General features: G+C 35.3%; 2 protein-coding genes across 14 annotated transcripts in view; one reads left to right on the top strand and one right to left on the bottom strand.

Moving 5' to 3' along the window:
• LOC148613139 (synaptotagmin-7-like) overlaps nt 1–7,751 on the top strand; it is a 185,115-nt gene extending 177,364 nt beyond the window's left edge. For all 13 annotated transcript variants that reach the window (XM_088586319.1, XM_088586325.1, XM_088586326.1 and 10 more), the window contains one exon: nt 797–7,751. In XM_088586319.1, coding sequence (XP_088442445.1) covers nt 797–1,101 — 305 coding nt within the window. In that variant the 3' untranslated portion in view covers nt 1,102–7,751. The remainder of the gene's footprint in view (nt 1–796) is intronic.
• Nucleotides 7,752–12,044: 4,293 nt separating this feature from the next.
• Nucleotides 12,045–15,936, bottom strand: LOC148613140 (uncharacterized). Its single transcript, XM_088586259.1, has 3 exons — nt 15,907–15,936; nt 12,817–15,592; nt 12,045–12,709 (listed from the first exon to the last, which is right to left on the bottom strand). Exons 1-3 carry the CDS (start codon nt 15,934–15,936, stop codon nt 12,045–12,047), a joined length of 3,471 nt encoding a protein of 1,156 aa, XP_088442385.1.
• Nucleotides 15,937–24,030: the final 8,094 nt, after the last annotated feature.

Raw genomic sequence — 24,030 nt, forward strand, 5'->3', positions numbered from 1 at the left:
CAGGGGTTCTGTTCTGACAGGGCAAATGTCTATTCCAAACATGGGTTCTGTTCAGACAGGGCAAATGTCCATTCCAAACAGTGGTTCTGTTCTGACAGGGCAAATGTCCGTTCCAAACAGGGGTTCTGTTTAGACAGGGCAATTTTCTGTTCCAAACAGTGATTCTGTTCTGACAGGATAAATGTCCGTTCCAAATAGGGTTCTGTTCTGACAGGGCAAATGTCTCTTCCAAACAGGGGTTCTGTTCAGACAAGGCAAATGTCTGTTCCAAATGGTGGTTGTGTTCCGACATGGCAAATAGTGGTTCTGTTCTGACAGGGCTAATGTCCGTCCCAAACAGTGGTTCTGTTTTGACAGGGCAAATGTTCCTTTCAAACAGTGGTTCTGTTTAGACAGGGCAAATGTCCGTTCCAAACAGTGATTCTGTTCTGACAGGGCAAATGTCTGTTCCAAACAGTGGTTCTGTTCTGACAGGGCTAATGTCCGTCCCAAACAGGGTTCGTTCTGACAGGGCAAAGTCCCTTTCAAACAGTGGTTCTGTTTAGACAGGGCAAATGTCCGTTCCAAAGAGTGATTCTGTTCTGACAGGGCAAATGTCCATTCCAAACTGTAGTTCTATTCTGACATTTTTCATTGTTTTTTTTTGTCACAATGCCATACTGTGTTGTAAATGTACAGCTAAACTTCAAATTATTCCAGGTATTGTATATAAGTTATTTATAGTAAACTAAATATATGTTGCTATACCAATGTGCTGAGTATTAATGAATAAAATTATTTGATATTTTTGTTGCAGATCCCTATGTCAAGCTATGGCTTCTTTATGGGAACACCAAAACTGAGAAGAAAAAGACCTCAATCAAAATGCGAACTTTAAACCCTGTGTACAATGAATCTTTCATCTTTGAAATACCATGGGAACGAATTCGTGAGGCAAATATAGAGGTGACTGTGATGGACTTTGACAAAGTCGGCCGCAATGAAATGATTGGCAAGGTCATGCTCGGTAGCAAAAGTGGTCCTTTAGAATCAAGACATTGGAATGATATGATAACAAAACCAAGGCAACAGGTTGCACAATGGCACCTGTTAAAGGACTGATAGAAATGCAACAGTTCTATGTAAAACAATTCACTGTGCACTGATATCAATTAACAGTGTAGCACTTTCTGAAAGACTGACATTCAACTTGAATATTTGTCCTTCTTTACTTGGTATGGAGTCTTGCATCACACTGGTCCTACTATATGGACAAAATTGAGCTCAGCTTCAGCAGGCCAGATGTAAAAACGTATATTTCTGTACAAAACCACAAATAGATTGAATGAATAAGCTTTTCTTGTAATATTATGGTAGAATTTTTCCTACCAGTTGTAAAATTTTGTGCCGTTATTTGTATAAATGTTTATTGAACAATTTGACCTAAATTGTGTTCAATTTGTTAAGAATGATTTGTTTTTTTTTTTCCATTTGTAAAATCTTTGTACTTTCTGAGTGGTGTTTTTGTTTAAAGCATTAGTAGGTGTCCCTTAGCATGGAGTGGTACTCTGTGTTTTTGTTTAAAGCATTAGTAGGTGTCCCTGTTGTGTATTTATTAATTGATAGTGTTGTCAGTTCTGCATAACAGAAGACCATGTGACTGACCATAACTTATTTCTTTACTTCAGACAAAGCTGATGAGTTCACCACTAATAATTTTCTGTCAAACAGATTTACTTTGGTTGGGTAATTAAATGGTCACTGGGGTATAGTTTTCTTCCTGTGAGTACTTCAGTATCATCATTAAACTGTAGGGGTGGATTCACAGTTTGTTTTTTTTTAATGAGGAATGTCCAGTAATTTATCAAAAGATGAAGGTTTCAGGTTTTTTTTTCCTCATTCCCTGTCTTTGGATCCATCACTGGACTCTTCAGAACAATATTGATTGCCATAACTCCATACTTCATAACAGCCATACAAAACCGGTGGCTGAACAATCTTATGTTATAGGTCCAAATGTCATTCAATCTATAAATGATATCTCTGGTCTTTGTGAAGAACATCAGATCTTCCAGTCTTCTTGATGATAAGACATCTAAGTAGTAATTTTGGCATTTAAGGAAATTAAATTACTTTCGCAACAATTTTTTTTTTTTTGCAATTTACATTCTGGCTTAAATGTCTACTACTAATTTGTGAAGATGTATTTTTGCTACTTCTTAGTAAATGGTTTAATTTGATTTGTAACAAGCTTTCTGATTGGTTGGTTCTCTTTGAGAAAATCAAGTTATTATGTACAACTTGCTTTGGTATTATGACATCATTTACGTTGACTAATTCTCACTCTGTAATTCATGTAAACCTAAACAAAATACTGATAACGTACACATTCTTATATTTGGATTAGAATCCATTCAAATTAAGTTATCAAGAATGTTTCTAACTTTTGAACAAGTTATATGAATAACCTGCTTTGGGTCAGTTTTCACTTTTTATAAGTTATGAAATACCACAAACCAGGTAATTTCGTATACCCTGTTCAAGAATTAGTAAATCGCTCCCTAATATATGTTCATTTTTTTAATTTTTAATTTAAAATATAGTGATTGACTTAACCACGATAACATATAAGTTGAAGTCTGCTTTGTTAGTTAGCTAAAGAGGTTTCACTTGAAATTAAATTTGCTAGTAAACTGTTTTGCTATTTATGACTTACTGTGGAAGTACTTTAATTCATGGATCCCAATTTTCGTGGATTAGGGAAGAGACACAAGTTTGTGGATTCTTCAATTCGTGGTTTTGAGGTTTTCAGTAAACACATAGATGTGAATATCTGTTTCATTGGGAACCAAATTTCTTGGTCTGGCCCAACCACAAAAACCATGCAAATTGGTACCACACGTAGTTCCTGTTGAAATGGCGACAATTATGAAATAAGGAAATCACAGTTAGAAGCATTGAGATGTATCTCATATACAATTATGCATTAAAAAAAACTTGTTTGCTGGAATTTTTAACCCATTAGAATTTCCAACACTTTGTGTCAGATGACACCTTTCGTCATTGTTGTTACTATTCAAATTCTGTTAATTATGCTAAATAGGTTAAGCAGGAAAAAAAACGGTTGAACCTAATATTTCACCTTTAATTTCATTTTTCCTGTTTATCCTTGCTGTTGCCAGTCCTTTGTCATTTTATTTGAGTAATACATTTGTCCAAAGTGGAAGTGAAATATAGAGTAGTTTCCCTTTTAAATAAAATTGATTTCTTGTCATTTACCATTTATGCAAAGTTTTATATAGGATTATTTTTGGGAGCTTGCAAAAGATATTTGTAATTTTATTGGTAAAACAGTTCCAGGTTTGGCAGAGAGAGCCTTGTTAAACAATAACTTCAAGTAAGTTTTTATCTGACTGCTAAAAATTTGTGGTGATATGTTGCTGTCCATGTCTTAGGTCTCACTAACCACTTCCGGGTCAAATGGCCACCCCCTATGTAGGACCAAAAACACACTGAACCTAGACCTATGCATTGTAAGTGCATTATTTGTGTGTATTCTGATTAAAAGTAGTCAAAATAAAGCTGAGAATGTGCACTTCAAAATCATATATGTAATTTACTACAAAAGTGTATGAATATTGTTTACAATATGTGAGTAATTTGCCTCCATGCTGTCAGTTAGCAGAAGAGGTAAAAATGTGGTTTTTCAATATTATTTATTCAAGTAAATTTTGTGAAGAATTTCTACAATCATTGTAGCATTAGCATAATGATTTTGAAAGCCTTATTTTCCCAGCTTCGCAGTGGTATGCAACTTTAAGATGTCATTTGTCCTGGGAATTCACAATGAAACATTGAAAATCACTTGTTTAACATGTAAAGTAATGGAAACGTTAGTAGTGGTTAGTGAGACCTTAGTTTGTAGACACTTGGTTATCATGCAATAACTTGAGTATTGGTTGATCTTTATAAAATTTTATAACATGGTTGCAGACCACAAAAGAAAAGCTGGTATTGAATTTGTGTGTTATGGCCCTTACAGTTTTAGAATAAGGGACCAAAAAGTGTCCTATACAAGCATTTCATGGATTTAATTGTATAACTCCAATAAAAGCATATGAATATCTGTGATATTTTTCCGTAATATTCTATACCACAATGGTCAGACTTGGATTGATTTTTGGGGTAAAGATTTCGAACTTTTTAGAAATAAGAGACCAAAAAGGGGGCCAAAATATGCATTTTCCTGATGTTCAGACAATAACTTGACTTTTAGTGAAGAAATCTTTCTGAAATTGTGTTACAAGGTGTCATAACACTGGAAGACTGGGATAGATTTGTTTGGTTGTGACTTGAGCCAAGTAAGTATAAGGGGCCAGAATCAAGTATTTTTTTTTTGATTTCTTGACTATAGCTTGTTTATTTCCTGTCTGGTTTTGAAATTTCCTCATGAAAGTCTTTGCGTGCATTTTTCAATCAGATTTCAGATATTTCTTACAGTTTTCGAGTTATAAGGGTCCAAAGGGGACAATGCCCCAAAAATGTTTTTGATTTTGTGTCCACACTTGCCTCAGATGAACAGTTTACCTATCTGTGCTCGTATTATGCTGGGCTTGGCAAAGCTTTTTATTTTGATAATGTCCGAGAAATTCTGAAATATGGTTTTATTTAAGTACATTAAAGAGCGAGCTTCACTCACCTATCACCTTTTTTGAGTTTGTTAATTTCATTATTACTTATATTCAATGGGATTTTAAAGGTATATCCACATGAACAATCAGGATGCCGTTAGCTATGTCGACCATATCACTGTAGGGTTATTATCGTATTCTTTCTTACGGAACAGATATGATTTACAAAATAGAAGTCTGCAACGATGGTATAGTCACATAAATACTTGATAACAGGCAGTGAATCAGTTCCATATTAAACATCAGTGTCCTCAATGGTTCAGCTAGTTAAGTGAACAAATTGAATAACAGAAAAACAAATCAAATTGTCTCCCCTGAAATTTCTGGAAAGTTGTCTTAAATAATTTAATTAAAGATATATGGAAAAAAAGGTGGGGAATAATTCTGGAAAAATATCTGATTGAAGATCCAGGTATTAAAATAAAAACTTTTATTAGGGTTTTGATTTGTTCATAGGAGTTTAAGATCATATTGAATGAACTAGAAAGGGAGATAACTCTGAAAATTGCAATACAAAACATATTGATATTTTTATATACTTATGTATAAATAGACGTCTCAACCCAACCACTATTTATACCTTGAAAAGTTAAATTAGGAGCATAAATGCTTGAGTTATTTTGGATTTTTTTTTCAGTTTCTGGTACTCATTGTTGTAACAGGATCTGTCCTTTTTGGGTTTTTGATCCTTCAGGATCAAAATACTTTACGTCACCAGTCTATCACTGAACTTCCCTGCTATTTCTGAGTACTACACAAAAATATAGTCAAAGTATAATTCCTTTTATATTATTCAATACCTCTTTTATAATAAGTAAATATGTTTCTTGCAATTTATCTGCTCAATAATATTCTATTATTTATGCAAATATAATAAAGATCTAGTCTCCATATTAACTCAAGATTTGAGGGACTCCTTTTTGGCCTTGAAAGATATTTAGTAATAAATTTACATTGAGGGAATTTATTTCTTGCAGTAATGTGTCTGGAAGGATAAATTGTGTTAAATATTTTCATTTTGACACACTTATAAGTAAATTATCCATCATATTACTAATATTATACCATTCATAAACAGGAAGTGAAGAGCAGCGATTTTAACCAAGTAAAATTGGCAGGAAATTCAAATTGATAAAAGTGTATAGTTTTTGAAAATCTTGTGTTAAGGAAATTATTTTCTTAAGCTGATACTGGTTTTATTTAAGTATAATTGTTATGTAGGATAAATACTTTGTTAACATAGCTTTTGAATGTAAATTCTCATTAACTTTTGGATGTATTTAAAATTGGGGAAAAGGTGAAATGGAACAAAAATTTGTAAATGTGTATGAAGTTGGATCAATAGTATAGATTGACTTTCATTTTATACATATTAAAATAGGACAATTCTTAATAGTATTTTAAAATGCAATGTATGATCACAATCTTATTTAACATCATATAATTTTGAAAATTTTGTTCAAGCTACAATTTTCACAAAAATCGAAAACTGCCAGTGCTATCAGCACTTTGATTAGTGATAACTACTACAGTAAATGACCAAAGTAGGTTTAATGTGGGAATGATATACCATCATATCACACATAACCATAATTATTGGTTTAATGTGGGAATGATATATCATCATATCACACATAACCATAATTATTGGTTTAATGTGGGAATGATATATCATCATATCACACATAACCATATTTATTGGTTTCATGATAAAATTATAGAAATTGTATATGTTATTCTGTGTATTTCTATGTGCAAAAATCACCAAAGTTCGAATCAATCTATGGCTTTATGATTCTGATAGGTTTAAGTTATTTTTGTGTACGATTTTTTATATTAAGACTAGGATTTTTATTGTTTACTGGTGGTTTTTTTTGTTTTTATGTAAGTTCTACAACAGAAATACAATAGATATTTTTTATACAAATAATTTCTTTGCAATGCAAATTTGACTTGATTTTCCGTTGTAATTAATTTATTAAATTGTTGCTGGTACAAGTTTTCAAATTTCTATGGATCCGTCTGCAGGCAGAAGTAGTATTGCTGAAGTTACAAAGAAAGGAAATCCTTTGACAACACAAGGAAAACAAAATGAAGGGCAATCATTTGACAACACACTTCAGGGGAAAACAAAATTAAGGGAAATCATTTGACAACACACTTCAGGGAAAAACAAAATTAAGGGAAATCCTTTGACAACACACTTCAGGGAAAAACAAAATTAAGACATACCAAGAATATTGAATTTAAAATTACAACATGAATGAGTCTTAAAGTTCAACAGAATATAATTGTACAAACATCGCGGAACCGGAAGTGAACTCTGTAGATTCGGATGGGATGAGCAGTTTCTTCTTTATTCAAGATGGTACGAGAACACAATTAATTCCCCTTGGTTTTTCGTTGTATATACAACGAATATAGTTCCAACTTTGGTGGTAGGTACATTCCACATTTTTTCATATTTTTACTGGAAACTTATTTGCTGAAGTTTTGCCTCTAATTGGTAGAAAATAGGTTAAAATTACATGGGATTTTTTTTCATTAATCAATTCTGACTAAAAGTTGTGATTTGGTTCAGTGGAAGAAGATTAAAATTTAGGACTTTTAACTCAGTTCATTTGTCATGTTTACCCTATCTCCGAATTATATGTATTAATTTCAGAAAATGATGGTAAAATTTTCTACAATTTATATATAAAATTCTGTTTGTACATATCTTTAGGCCAGAGAAGTTTTATTCAGTTTGCAGTATTCAGGAATTTTTTTAATCTGCTCAAATGTGTATATTGAAATGCACTTGAAAATTAATTGCGGTCTCGTACCAGATACCACTCGTGATTGTTCATTGAAGGTATTAATTCCGGTGAAGTGGACAGACATCTATATCAGTAGGAGGTTTCTGTCCATACTTGAGATTGCTTGCAGTCGGAAATTAATTACAGTTGGATAGTCCGATGATACAAGGAGATAATCCAACAACGTTTTTCAATTAGAAAGCGGGGGTATTTTCTTTGTGTGCTTGCTCACAATATGTCTAGTTTACCGTATTAATATCTATATAATATCATTATCAAAATATATTTGTAGTATTCAAGGCCATATGGGTGTACGGGTCCCATGTTTTTTTGTCACATTTGCCACAATGCGACCATGATAAACAAATGTACTATAATGGGACAAACAAGAAACATCGGCGACAACTTCCGACTGGGAGGGGGAAACAAAAACAAATGAATAAGAGTTATTTCTGCACAAATAGTATTCAAGAAAATCAAGTGAGAAAACAGTACTTTTACAAACGTATAACGTTAACAAAGAGAGTGGAACTTAGTGTAACCTTGACAAAGGGAGTGAAACTTAGTGTAACCTTGACAAAACTTGATGAAGGAAGTGGAACTTAGTGTAACCTTGACAAAGGGAGTGGAACTTAGTGTAACCTTGACAAAGTCGTTTCTGTTTTAAAACGGTGTGGAATTTAGTGCGACGTTTGTTAACAATGTGGAAGTTAGTATAAAGTTGCCCAACGATAAAAACTGTCACTCACATATTCATGGTTAGCTTTGTTCAGAATTCCGTTTGCTGCTTTCTATTATAGTGTGTTCTCTGAAAGCTGCTTCTTATGATTTATTTGTTGTAACCACTGGTATGGCCCTGTTCTTAATAATATGAGACGGAGTAAACCTCTGTATGATGTATCATACCCAAGGATGTTGTCATTGTGAATGCTCTCACATGAACGTGTCGTTGCAGTTTGCCGCATATGAGTGAATTTATATAGCTTTTTTCCCATTCCTTGTTCAGCTGAACAATAGTTCAATTATAAATTGCACAGAAGTGAATACGGCATAGTCCAATTCAGAAATGTATTTAAAATGGGAGTCTCACGCTTCAATCTCTCGATTTTGCCCAAATATCGTGCATATATACAAAACTGTCCAACAAAAAGGGGTACTCCAGCCTCCGTAACCCTCCATCAAGATTCGCCACTGAGCTCAGCTTAGAATTCTCGATGGCTTGGAGTTTAAATACTGTATCCGATTGGGTGACATGCTACCTCCTGGGTGTTGCTTCTGTAAGCTAGGGCGATAAAATCCGACTCAGCTTGTTGGACTACACTGTAAAGTAAGCTCCTTTCGATTGGCCAACCAATTACATCCTGAAATTCATAAAATGTCTGCCACAAGACGTTAAATAAATCAATCAATGAATAATCCACTTAATCATCCAAAAGAATTTCATACCAAAGGAAGAGGCTGTTTCTCATTCCAATTTACTTATACCAGTCATACTCTAAACATGTATTTTGTTCTCTTTCAGTTGGCATGATCACAATGGGAACAATTGTTTACGGCACAAAAGACCCAGATAAGAGTCGAGTCGGATTTTGATTCTCTCTTTCCGCAGCAATTCTGTGTCTCATATGTGCAATAATGTGGCTTATAACTCAGCACCTAAAGAGACTGTTCAGAGGCCGACAGGAGCGGGAAGTGTAGATGGAAGATTGGACACTTTAGTGGCGGGGGATTAGTGGTGGATTAGGAGGAGGCTTGTATTCATAATCATGAAGAACCATTCGAACTCGTACCGCTGTGACATCTATGGCAACACCGCCTGCACAAAGTCTAGCGCCCAATACCACTGTCCCATACTATCATACATCATGTACTAAGTTACAGCCCTAGATTAATCCTACGAGGAGGAACCACCCGGCCAGCGAAAGCTATATTTTTATATAACCTAGCTGGCCAAGTGGTCTAGGGCGCTGGACTTTGTGTAGGCGGTGTTGTCATAGATGTCACAGCGGTATGAGTTCGAGTCCCGCGGAGGGAACGACCAAAAACTTGCATCGCAAATTTGACAGTTCTAACATCGTTGGGAATTTTTCAGACCTTTCTATACGTTTACATATCTTCCCTGCACCAATTTGATCCGATGGAGTAGTGTAGCAGATAGAGTCGTCACATTCTGAGACGCATATATATATTTTTTGTCGTGGGGGGGGGGGGCATTTGAAACAAAAATAGACAAGTTTCATGCAAACTAATAATTTGTCGATTCCAGGGGCGGAGCCTACGCCGGGTCTGCCATCTATATGTCTGATAAGTTCTCTGTGTTAATCAGCGGCCTAAACTGAAGATAAAAGATGTTACATAATAAAGACATATATATTCGGGCGTTTTTTCTGGAACCTCGGGCTTTATCCTTTCTCTAAACACGAAGCTTGTTTTCAATAACAGTGCAGTGCACGCAATACTTGTTCATACATGTACTAATAATTAAAGAAGGAACACATAACATTATCTGAATTTTAATAATTAAATTGGTCTTTTGTAATAAACAAGCGTCTATTATGTTTTTTTTTCAATGTAAATGTAGTATATATATGTTACTTATCAGCAGAGTCTTTCGCCACAGTAAGAGTTTCTCCACTTGGAACTGTGACAGGAAGGGCTACCCGCGTTGCCAGAGAACTCTACAAAAATTTCTAAATTTCTAATTTCTAAAAAGAAACAACGGAAATCAAATACAAATATGTAAATGTCTTTTTTTATTCTCTGCTTTTCTACAAAAATTGTTATTTCATTAAATACTGAATTCTATTATGTTCATATATAATTACTATTGATGCGAAATGTTTTAATTTGCCCCAGTCATAAACTTTTTGGTCGCCGGCAAATCATCTTAATTATCCCCAAACCAACAATGAACTGTCCCGTTTTTACTTATGTTGAATGGTTTCACCCAATTCAACGATACCCAGGTGAACTTGACCACGTAGAGTTACAAGTTCTTCTATGTTTTCAAATTATATCAGGATTTGGTGGTATAGATATGTCAGTGTAAAACTCATAATAAAACAAATATGAAAAATCACTACGTTTTTTGTTGTCTTATTTGTCTATATTATAAATTTTCAATGTCCCCTCTCGCAAAATTACTATAATTGGCACAATGATCACATATATGGGAAGCCATACTGATCATAATACATTACATATATGGGAAGGCAGACTGATCATAATACATCAAATATATGGGAAGCCAGACTGATCATAATGCATCACATATATGGGAAGCCAGACTGATCATAATACATCACATATATGTGTAAAGAAATAAGTTCTTTGGATTGTCAAGTGGCCAATGTCATATAAAACAAAAAAATGTAAAACATAAATTTAATAAACAAAACAAACTAAAGTAAATTCAAGATAAATGACATCATGAAATGAATAAACATAAATGTAACTAAATATACACGCACAAGACAGAACTAAATATAATGGAATGAAATAAACACATAAACTAAATGATTCGCAGTCTCAACACACCACCATTTTTCTGCACACCTCCCGGTAAGGTCGAACGTTGCATGTACTGTAAAATTAACGAATGAAATGGGTTGTTTCCCTTGGACTTTTGTTATAATTATAACTGGACGAAATATAGACTAATTTCACACATTTTTTTGTAGATTTCTATATTGACGAAGAGAACACCAGATGATATATATTTCACTATAATGCTGTATTCAGTAAGCCATGACTGGTTAAACGAACATATCTAGCACGGACTTCTCGGTTACTTTACAAATTAATATAACGGACTTTGTGCTCCAAAAGTAATAAATTCCTAGCTTTCCAACGTTTTTTTTTTTAATCACCGACATTACTTCACCGACTCTAGGCGTTATTACACCATCTCGGGAACATCAGGTTGATAACCATTTTATCACCGACAGGTCGACGCTTCTAGCTATGTGCAAGACGCACACTAAAACCGGGTCTAAAAACCCCTGTAAATAGACATTGAACCCAAAAATTACTTACAACATCTATACCTTTGCATAATATGGCAATTTCTCGTACATTCTGGACCGCGAGCAAGAAATATCATCTCGACAGCAAAATAGACTATAATTTACCATATAAAATTAATTATTAACTTACCTGAGTATTGTAAACATTAGCCTAGGGATATCCATGTCCTGAATTGACAACTATAATTCCCCACTGCTACTTTACCAAACTCAATGCTTCACTCAATGACCATGTGCCGACTGATATAAAACTGACCTGTTAAATTTCTATACGTGTACAATCTCGTGATTTCACAAAAGGTCTACTTGATTCGATTTACCGGTGTTAGTGGTATTTAAAGCTAGGATAGTTTAAATAGTCCTGTATGGAAAAAATGTAAACGACAATTAACTGAAGTTTGTTACAAATGTCCCTTTCCTAAAGACTAAAGAACATTTAGTCCAACCAAAACACAAACTTCAGAAAAATTCTGTAAGAAATATATATAAAATCACAATACAAAATGTACATGAATATTATAATAAAAAATTCTGTAACACTCAGGGGTTGTCTAAACGTCATCACATCTTGATAACACATCTGCAACAATATTCGTCTTGCCTGCAATGTAACAAATATTATATTTAAATTCCTGAAGTATCAAACTCCAACGTAGTAACCGTTGGTTGGTAGTTTTCATTCTCTGTAACCACTGTAAAGGAGCGTGATCTGTATTAATAGTAAACTCTTTACCCTCAAGGAAATTTCTCAATGTTTTTACCGCCCAAATGATAGCAAAGCACTCTTTCTCTACCACTGCATAGTTGCATTCAGTTCCGGAAAGTTTCTTGCTGACAAACATGATTGGATGTCTCCCATCGTCAAACTCTTGTTCAAGCACAGCACCTAGACCCTTTCCTGATGCATCAGTCTGCAAAATAAACTTTTTAGAAAAATCTGGACTCCGTAATACAGAGTCACTACAAATACAATCTTTCAGTTTGTCAAAAGCTTTTTGTGTTGTGTCTGACCATTTAACTTTGTTTGGTGCGTTTTTCTTTGTGAGGTCAGTTAACGGTACAGATATGTCTGAAAACTGTGGTATGAATTTCCTGTAAAAGCCGATGAGACCGAGGAATGATCTGACCTGTTTCTTAGTTACAGGTGCCGGAAACTGCCGTATAGCGGAAACTTTGTCCTGTACAGGTTTAAGCTTACCACTTCCTGCAATGTGACCTAAAAATTCCAGCTCACCATAACCAAATAAACATTTACTTGGTTTTGCAACGAGCTTTGCCTGTCTAAGCGAATCAAATACTGCTCGTAAATGCTCAATATGATACTCCCACGTGAATCAGCGAACTCGTCGTACCCTGCCAAAACTTTGTCCATCATACGAACAAAAGTAGCACCTGAATTCATCATTCCAAACGGAGCAACAGTAAACTGATAATGTCCGAACGGTGTAATAAATGCGCTCTTCTGTCGACTAGCTGAATCAAGGGGGACTTGCCAATAGCCCTTCGTTAAATCTAATTTACTTATGTATCGTGCTCTGCTGACTTTATTTAGCACTTCGTCCATTCTAGGCATCAAAACCGGATCAAAGATTGTCTGTTTGTTTAAGTCCCGATAATCGACACAAAAACGAATTGTATTGTCTTTTTTCTTAACTAATACTATAGGAGCCGCATACGGACTATCGGAAGGCTCAACAATACCTGCAGCTAACATATCATCAATCTCTTTCTTAACTTTGTCTCTAAGTGCGTATGGTACTGGATACGGACGCTTGTATATTGGTTCATCTGTTTTTGTAATTACTTTATGTTCTATAATATTGGTTACCTTAGGTACATCACTAAAGATGTCTTCATACTCAGACAGTAGTTCTTGTAGCTGTTTGTTCTCTTCAACTGTCAGCTCTGGAGAAATGTTAACATCTTCAACACTTTCTTTTCTACGTAAGACGGGAGTAATTGCTGTATTCATCTCGCTATCATCTGTACCTTCATCTGTGTTAAGACCTGAAATTACCTTTAAGCACGCAGCAACATCTGCTGTAACAGTATTACCCTTATCATTATCTACCCTTTCATGCCATAATTTGAGCATATTAACATGAAATACTTTTTCTTTTCCTCCTCTTACTCTGATTTTATAGTCAACTGGACTAACTTTGTCAGTAACTTCAAACGGTCCTTTCCAACTAGCTAATAACTTTGATGTATGTGTAGGCAATAACACCAGTACTTTTTGGCCAACCTCTAACTTCCTATCTCTTGCTTTTCTATCATAGTATAGTTTTTGTCTCTGTTTTGCCTGTTTCTCGTTTCCAGTGGCATACTCAGCCATTGTTCTCATTTTTTCTCTTGTATCTAATAAATAGCTCAATACAGAATGTTGACATGTACTCGGCTCTTCCCACTCCTCTTTCAGCACCGCAAGAGGACCTCTTATATGTCTGCCATATAACAGTTCAAATGGCGAAAACCCAGTGCTCTCATTTGGCACCTCTCTATATGCAAATAATAAGTAGGGGATATATTCATCCCATGTCTTTGGCTTTGCTCTTGCATATGCTTTCAACATTTTCTTTAGTACACCATTGAACTTTTCGCAAAGTCCATTACACATTGCATGATAAGGACTAGTGTGTAATTTACTTATTTGTAGTAATCTACATACCTCAAGCATCAATTCTGACATAAAGTTACTGCCTTGGTCTGTCAACAGCTCTCTAGCTATGCCAACCCTAGAAAATAGACTTATAAGAGCATTAGCAACGGTACTAGCCTCCTGATCTTTCAAAGGAATCGCTTCAGGGTATTTAGTTGCATAATCAACGCATACTAAAATGTAACGGTTTTTGCTATCAGTCATAGGCAAAGGGCCAACAAAATCAAGAGCAATTCGCTGGAATGGCTCATCAATAGGGGGTATGCTAATCAGAGGGGCTCGTGGTACTCTCCCCTTTGCTGTACCCATTTGACAATCGGGGCACGATCTACAGTATTCTGCTACTTCATTAAATATACCTGGCCAGAAGAAATGCTGCATGATTCGGTCTCTTGTCTTCTTATTCCCAAGATGTCCCGCTAACGGTATATCATGTCCTAAAGAAAGAACTGTCTCTCTCAGCTGTCGTGGTAATACAATCTGATGTATAACTTCACCACTAGGCTTCGTATACACTCTATAAAGTAAATCTGAATTGTACATGAAATACGATTGTTGATCTTGATGATCGTCACAAACATATGATCTTACCTTATCTAAAGTCTCATCACTCTTCTGTAACTTAATCAGCTGTTTCCTGTCACAAACCTTAAAATCATTAGAAATATCTGAAAATTCTATAGGTTGTGATGTGGGTGTATCACCACTAAGCCTAACTGTAGTCTCACCTATATTCCTATCTTCTTCAACCTGCTTCTTTCTTTGAGACCGAGTCTCAACTGCATGACATGGAATCTTATCCTCTGAAACAAAAACATTTTCACCTCTGGTCTCTGGTACTTCTTCAATACTAAGTGGTACTGAGATATTCACAAAGTTACCAACTATCAAATCTGCGAACGGTGTATCTAAAATCAATGCTTTAACATCGCCTGAAATATAAGGGGTTGAAACGTTAATGCACACCTCTGGACACTGCTTCACTGTACCGTCTGCTAAACATATGTCTCTATTATGACCTGTATGATCTGAGCTAGTAAATTTACTATGAACAAATACAGTAGAACACCCAGTATCTCTTAAAACAGAGATTTTATCACTGTTAATCTTACCCTCAACTATATCGAGACCATGTACCTGCACTTTGTCTCCATTACATGAAACACCCGGTAACTTAACGGTTATACCACTGATATAGTCATCAACTGTATGACCCTGCTGTGTTTGTATGCATAAACCAAACTTACTTTGCTTATTCGTGCTCTCTTTGGACTTGTTTGCTCTTGAAGAACAATTTGGTGCTATATGACCTACCTTCTTACAAATAAAGCAAGTTCTAGTCTCTTGTCGTCTTCCTTTCTGTTGAAAATTCTTACCTTGATGCTTTGCCTGACTATATTGACGAAGAGAAAACCAGATGATATATATTTCACTATAATGCTGTATTCAGTTAGCCATGACTGGTTAAACGAACGTATCTAGCACGGACTTCTCGGTTACTTTACAAATTAATATAACGGACTTTGTGCTCCAAAAATAATAAATTCCTAGCTTTCCAACGTTTTTTTTTTAATCACCGACATTACTTCACCGACTCTAGGCGTTATTACACCATCTCGGGAACATCAGGTTGATAACCATTTTATCACCGACAGGTCGACGCTTCTAGCTATGTGCAAGACGCACACCAAAACCGGGTCTAAAAACCCCTGTAAATAGACATTGAACCCAAAAATTACTTACAACATCTATACCTTTGCATAATATGGCAATTTCTCGTACATTCTGGACCGCGAGCAAGAAATATCATCTCGACAGCAAAATAGACTATAATTTACCATATAAAATTAATTATTAACTTACCTGAGTATTGTAAACATTAGCCTAGGGATATCCATGTCCTGAATTGACAATTATAATTCCCCACTGCTACTTTACCAAACTCAATGCTTCACTCAATGACCATGTGCCGACTGATATAAAACTGACCTGTTAAATTTCTATACGTGTACAATCTCGTGATTTCACAAAAGGTCTACTTGATTCGATTTACCGTTGTTAGTGGTATTTAAAGCTAGGATAGTTTAAATAGTCCTGTATGGAAAAAATGTAAACGACAATTAACTGAAGTTTGTTACAATATGGGAAGGCAGAATGATCATAATACATCATATATATGGGAAGCCAGATTGATCATAATGCATCACATATATGGGAAGTCAGACTGATCATAATACAAGACTGGTCATAATACATCACATATATGGGAAGCCAGACTGATCATTTATTTAATCTTAAAATACTAATACGCGGTGCATTTTAGTTGAAAACAGTTTTCAAAAGAACCTCTCGGATTACAAGGATTATCTATACTCCCAAAAGAGCTCTCTAGTTTCACGGTATCTCACTATCGGTACATTGGTAATAATAGGGAGTACAAGCGTATTTAAGTGGCCTTGAAGATATTAAGGAGTAGTAAATGGACTCGAGTGGTATTAAATCAACATAAACATTCAAAGGATCAAGAGCAGTCAGGTTGTATCCGGTTAGACAGTAGAGGATCTTCAACATTATACAGATTAGCCACACCAAGTATGTAATGCATATAAAAAGTCTAATGTGTCAACTCTACCATCTTACTTGTTAGTGCATTCCTATTTGAAATTTTCAGTCAACTAATTTTCTTCAATACTTTATCAGTATCGTTGTACAATCCTATTTATGTGTTTTTTTTTCGGGGAACAAAATATCTGTCTGTAGATGATGATGATGATGCCATAAAGTTTTAATCGACAGCAGTCGTATTAAATATCATGGTTCAGAAATCGTGCATATTTTTCTTACGGGTAGTCGAAAACCAATTTCTACAGCATATGTGATTAGGGTTACCTCGAGTGAAATAGAATAAAAAAGGCGACTTGACACATGAATACCACTTGTGACCGTCTCTTTTTGTTTTTGAATGGAATCGCATTCATTTATTTTATCATGATCTCATATGAGTTGTACAATAATAAACAGCAAGGAACGCATGAGTAACGTATTGAAGTTTAGACGCAATAATAAACAGCATGGGACGCATGAGTAACACATTGAAGTTCAGACACAATAATTAACAACAAGGAACAAGTGAGTAACACAATGAAGTTTAGACACAATAATAAACAGCATGGGACGCATGAGTAACGCACTGAAGTTAAGACACAATAATAAACAGCATGGGACGCATGAGTAACGCATTGAAGTTTAGACACAATAATAAACAACAAGGAAAGCAGGAGTAACGCATTGAAGTTTAGACACAATAATAAACAAGGAAAGCAGGAGTAACGCATTGAAGTTTAAACACAATAATAAACCACAAGGAACGCATGAATAAAGCATCGAAGTTCAGACACAATAATTAACAGCAAGGAACGAGTGAGTAACACGTTGAAGTTTAGACACAATAATAAACCACAAGGAAAGCATGAGTAACGCATTGAAGTTTAGACACAATAATTAACAGTAAGGAATGCATGAGTAACGCATTGAAGTTTAGACACAATAATAAACAGCATGGGACGCATGAGTAACGCATTGAAGTTTAAACACAATAATAAACCACAAGGAATGCATGAATAACGCATTGAAGTTTAGGCAAGCACACAAGGCGTGAGTCCGGAATAATGACAATTTAAAAATGTCTACTAAACATCTGAAATGTTTTATATTCATTTGACAAGAAAGTAACATCAGCGTCTACATATGTATTTTTGACAGACAGACGGACAAGAAGACTTATTCCGTTCTTTTGAACCATTATTCACGCGATATTTTTAACTATAGTCCTTTATGGCGTATTTTACTTACCAGCTGTATGACTTATTTGTCTTCAAGTATTGCCCAAGAAAGCTTAAGCAAACGAATAAGGGCCACATCTGGTCACCCTCTCTGTCTGATGTTCTAAAAGTTCTACAAGAATTGTCCCAGTAGAACGTTAAACGAACAGGACAACTGTAGTGGTTGTCCGTAAGTGGTGTGAAAATGACTGAAAAGAAAATTCTGACCTTCGTGGCATTAATCAGAATGATTAGGTCACACTTGCGAATATGATTCCCTAAATTTGTGACGGACAGACAAAAGGACTGGCCGACTAATTTGATTATGGTTCCGTTATTTACATCCAAAGACTGAGGTGATTTTGATCGACAGATGGACAGACAAAATGGCAGGCCGACTCATTTGATTAAGGTACCGTTATTTGTATAAATCAAAAGACTGAGGTGATTTTGATCGACAGACTGACGGGCAGACAAAATGGCAGGCCGACTCATTTGATTATGGTACCGTTATTTGTATACATCCAAGGACTGGGGTGATTTTGACTGACAGACTGACGGACAGACAAAAGGGCAGACTGACAAACAGACAAAAGGACTGTCAGACTCAGTTTACTATGGTACCGTTATTTGTATACTGCCAAGGACTGGGGTGATTTTGACCGACAGACTGACGAACAGACAAAATGACAGACTGACTTGTTTGATCACGGTACCGTTATTTGTATAAAATTCTAGGATTGAGGTGATTTTGACAGACAGACAGACGGACGGACAGACTGACAAACAGACAAAAGGACTGTCCGACTCATTTGATTACGGTACCGTTATTTGTATACATCCAAGGACTGGGGTGATTTTGACCTACAGACTGACAAACGGACAAAAGGACTGTACGACTCATTTGATTACGGTACCGTTATTTGTATGCAATTCTAGGACTGAGGTGATTTTGACAGACAGACAGACTGACAAACAGACAACAGGACTGTCTGACTCATTTGATTACGGTACCGTTTTTGTATACAATTCTAGGACTGAGGTGTTTTGATCGACAAACTGGCGGACATAGTGACAAACAGACAAAAGGACTGTCCGACTCATTTTATTATGGTACCGTTGTTTGTATACATCCAAGGACTGGGGTGATTTTGACCGACAGACTGACGAACAGACAAAATGACAGACTGACTTGTTTGATCACGGTACCGTTATTTGTATACAATTCTAGGACTGAGGTGATTTTGACAGACAGACAGACTGACAAATAGACAAAAGGACTGTCTGACTCATTTGATTACGGTACCGTTTTTTGCATACAATTCTAGGACTGAGGTGATTTTGACCAACAGACTGGCGGACATAGTGACAAACAGACAAAAGGACTGTCCGACTATTTTATTATGGTACCGTTATTTGTATACTGCCAAGGACTGGGGTGATTTTGACCGACAGACTGACGAACAGACAAAATGACAGACTGACTTGTTTGATCACGGTACCGTTATTTGTATACAATTCTAGGATTGAGGTGATTTTGACAGACAGACAGACTGACAAACAGACAAAAGGACTGTCCGACTCATTTAATTACGGTACCGTTATTTGTATACATCCAAGGACTGGGGTGATTTTGACCGACAGACTGACAAACGAACAAAAGACTGCCCGACTCATTTGATTACGGTACCGTTATTTGTATACAATTCTAGGACTGAGGTGATTTTGACAGACAGACAGACGGACGGACAAACTGACAAACAGACAAAAGGACTGTTTGACTCATTTGATTACGGTACCGTTATTTGTATACAATTCTAGGACTGAGGTGATTTTGACTGACAGACTGGCGGACATAGTGACAGACGGGCAAAAGGACAGGCCGTCTTATTTGTTTGTTGCATCGTTATTAGTATACAGTTCTAGGACTAAGATGGTTTTGACAAACAGACTGACGGACTTATAAAAGGACTGTCCGACTCATTTGATTATGGTACCGTTATTTGTATACATCCAAGGACTGGGGTGATTTTGACCGACAGACTGGCGGACATAGTGACAAACAGACAAAAAGACTGTCCGACTCATTTTATTATGGTACCGTTATTTGTATACATCCAAGGACTGGGGTGATTTTGACCGACAGACTGACGAACAGACAAAATGACAGACTGATTTGTTTGATCACGGTACCGTTATTTGTATACAATTCTAGGACTGAGGTGATTTTGACAGACAGACAGACTGCCAACAGACAAAAGGAATGTCCGACTCACTTGATTACGGTACCGTTATGTGTATACATCCAAGGACTGGGGTGATTTTGACCGACAGACTGACAAACGAACAAAAGGACTGTCCGAGTCATTTGATTACGGTACCGTTATTTGTATACAATTCTAGGACTGAGGTGATTTTGACAGACAGACAGACGAACGGACAGACTGACAAACAGACAAAAGGACTGTTTGACTCATTTGATTACGGTACCGTTATCAGTATACAGTCCTAGTACTGAGGTGATTTTGACAGACACCGAAACAAATGTATGGGCAACGGACGACAAAGACAGAAGTTACCATTTTTTACAGTCATATAAAATGTGATTACCAATATCATTAATTTCTTCACAATACTGACAACCAGATTTTTCATTAAAAATGAATTCGCGGAGCACAGCAAGATATGACCACAACCTGTTGAACTCTGTTCACTTGAAGCAAGCCTGGATATAATGTTATTTTTTTGGCATACTAAAGCATAGGGACTTGTAGTTTAATATTGACACACTGGTTAAGACACAGTATAGCACAAAATTCAAAATTCAGTTAAGGCAAAAATGGTTCTGCCTTACGGTTGCGTGTCAAAGACTTTAAATTGCCTATGATTTTTGTAACTAAACAACTCAAGAGATGTGAATCTAAAAGAAAAAAAAAACAAGCAGGGATTTTCATAAGGGAAACCATGAAAAAACAAAAACAAAACAAAACAGAAAAAAAAAACAAAACAAAATAAAAAAAACCCACTGTAATTTGGACCAAAACAAATAATTTTTTGAGCGTGAACCCTTTTGCCCCTTATAATTTGAACGCCGGTAATTCTGAAATCTGATTGAAAAGAGCAAGCATGGACTTTCAAAAGTAATCCAAAAACTAAAAAATAAAGTTAAGAAAAAACGATTCGCCGAATACAGCCTGATACGACCGCAGCGGATGAACCCAGAACAGTTGGGACAAGTGTGAACACAATATTAGTTTTTGAACTTATACATTATGGACATAACAGCTGGTTTGGACACTTAATCTATATCGCACATATATATGTTTTGGGGTGTGGGCCCTTTGACCCGTTATAACTCCTAAACGGTCAAACATACAACAAATCTGCTGATAAATTTGTTTACCCAAATAAAGTAAGGAACGCAATATAAAGAAATAGTCAAAATCTGAAGAAAAACATTCTACAATTGGTCTACCACAACTAAAGTTATCGCATGAAATTCAAGTTTTAGTTTAAACATATTTATTTGCCCAATAAAAGAAATAGGATTGGGCTCAAGTTATAACAACATTATGGAGGTCCTCGTCCATACAAACAATGATTACAAAGAATGCATAATGACAATAATTAGATATAACTTAAAAATAACAACAATAGAAAATAGGAAAAGGCAAATTAACACGAACGATATTAAACTAAAACAAATGGGATAAAAGGGGGGTCTGGCAAAAAGGGCGGATTGGGTGTTATGTGGGAGATAGTCATTTTATATATACATGTAGTATTATTTAAATCTTTCAGTTCATTTGATAAAATGATGAACACAAGCAAAATATCTGTGTTTTCATCATATATTAGACTTTCGTCACCAGCCAACATGAATTCTATTGTTATCTTAAAACAGCCTAACCGTGCCAACAGGGAAATTCTATTATACAAATTGAATTCCATAAAATAGTGGATGCAATCTTCAAAAGGATGTCCACAACTATAAGAAGGGGATGGCACTACATTTAAACGAAATAAATCAGCATTTGGGGAACTGCAAATGTTTTTTAGCCTGGTAAGTATAACATTAACTTTCCTTTCACCAAAATTGAAGTAAGTACTCAGGGCTTTTCCCCGCTGTCCTTTAATGATTCTTTTGAAAATGCTTATGTTTCTTGCATTTCTTGTCTCTAAATTTAGCCGATTCCAGTCTCTTACTGTTGAATAGAAAAATGACCTTTCGGTACTAGTTAATCTGAAGTGGGGTGTGATCCGCACGGGTGCGTAAATTATACGCCGAAATATGGCTATTAAGTGCGGGCATAAGTTCGCTTAATATGTATTCTGGACACAGTTGGTTATGAATAGAGTAGAACGTGTCAAGACGTTTGAATCGTCGTCTATCTTCCAATAACTTCCAACCTGTTTCATAGTAAATCGATTCCCTGCTGGCAAAGATAGGCAAATCCTGTTACAATACGCCCAGCTTCGAGTTGAATTTTTCTCTGAACTATTACTAACATCAAGATCACACCCTTCCCAGACTTCTGAAGCATATTCCATAACTCGACGAAAATCAGATAAATTTTAGCTAAATATTTTCTACATAGAAATTTTTAAGTTTTCTAAGAACGGATATTTTTTTCTAGCAGATTGCCTGACATCATCTTGTGGGAACTACAAATTATTTTCTTGGAACATTTTATCTTGTGGGAACGACATATTATCTTGATGGAACAGTGTATGTACTTCTACTCGATCAAGGCAGTGTCTACCAATTCTTACTCAATCAAAGCAGTGACAACCGACTTTTACTCTATAAAAGCAGTGACTTCCAACTTTTACTCAATCAAGGCAGTGACCATCAATTCTTACTTGACCAAAGCAGTGACTACCTGTTCTTACATGATAAAAGCAGTGACTACCAACTTTTACTCAATCAACAGTGACTACCTGTTCTTATATGATCAAGCCAGTGACTACCAAATATAACTTGATCAAAACAGTGACTACCAATTCTTACTCGATCAAAGCAGTGACTACCAATTTTTACTTGTTCAAAACAGTGACTACTTATTCTTTTGATCAAAGTAATGTGTACCATTTGTTACATCTTTGGTCACATCATTAAAGATTCAACAACTTGTACTAAAAGACTGTACTTGCCACATATGTGACCATTTCATTTTCTTAGGGGACGGATGTTATGATTTTCATTAAGGACAGAATTTTTTTTCCAGATCATTATATGATATTTTTGACATTTATAAGAAATATATCTTGGAAAAAGTTCTGGACTTAAATTTTCTTTCAAAAATAAAATCCAATTTCCTATAAACACCCCCCCCACAAAAAAAAAAGGTCATTGCCATACAATGACAATAAAATGTCAACTTCTTTTATCCTTAACTTTTATTTTTCCAGTAAAGTAATCCATATTTACACCAATTAATAGGAATGAACAAAGTCATTAATTGCCGATGATGACAACTTTAATTTTAGTCTATTTTATTGATTTCCAAAAATTTGAAAGCAAATATTTCATTAACAAGTCAAAAAAAAATAATTACAATTCACTTTTCATTCTGAAGAGATTTAACAAAATAATACACCCACAAATCTGGATACAAAACTTGCATATCAACTGAGTATATTCCAGAAAATGTAAATAACCCACTTTTTTCCTTAAATCCTAGAAATACCTCTTTTATCTGATGCAGAACAATGAGTTGAGTAAAACAAGACCCCACAACAGGGGTCAAAAACTTAAAATATAAAAATAAATCACTAAAATCAACTCAAAATATAAAACATCCACTGTACAGAACATTCCAGAAAATTTAGAAAAACAACTTTTTTCATCAAATCTAAAAACTATCACTTTTATCTGATGCAGAATGATAAGCTGAGTAAACCAAGACCCCACAACAGGGGTCAAATACTTAAAATATAAAAATAAATCACTAAAATCAACTCAAAATATAAAACATCCACTGTACAGAACATTCCAGAAAATTTAGAAAAACAACTTTTTTCTACGAATCATAAAAATTATTAAATTTTCTGATT

Source organism: Perna viridis, chromosome 6 (assembly GCF_037379345.1).
Source record: "Perna viridis isolate PV_CMFRI_1.1 ecotype Kerala chromosome 6, ASM3737934v1, whole genome shotgun sequence".
NCBI lineage: Eukaryota > Metazoa > Mollusca > Bivalvia > Mytilida > Mytilidae > Perna > Perna viridis.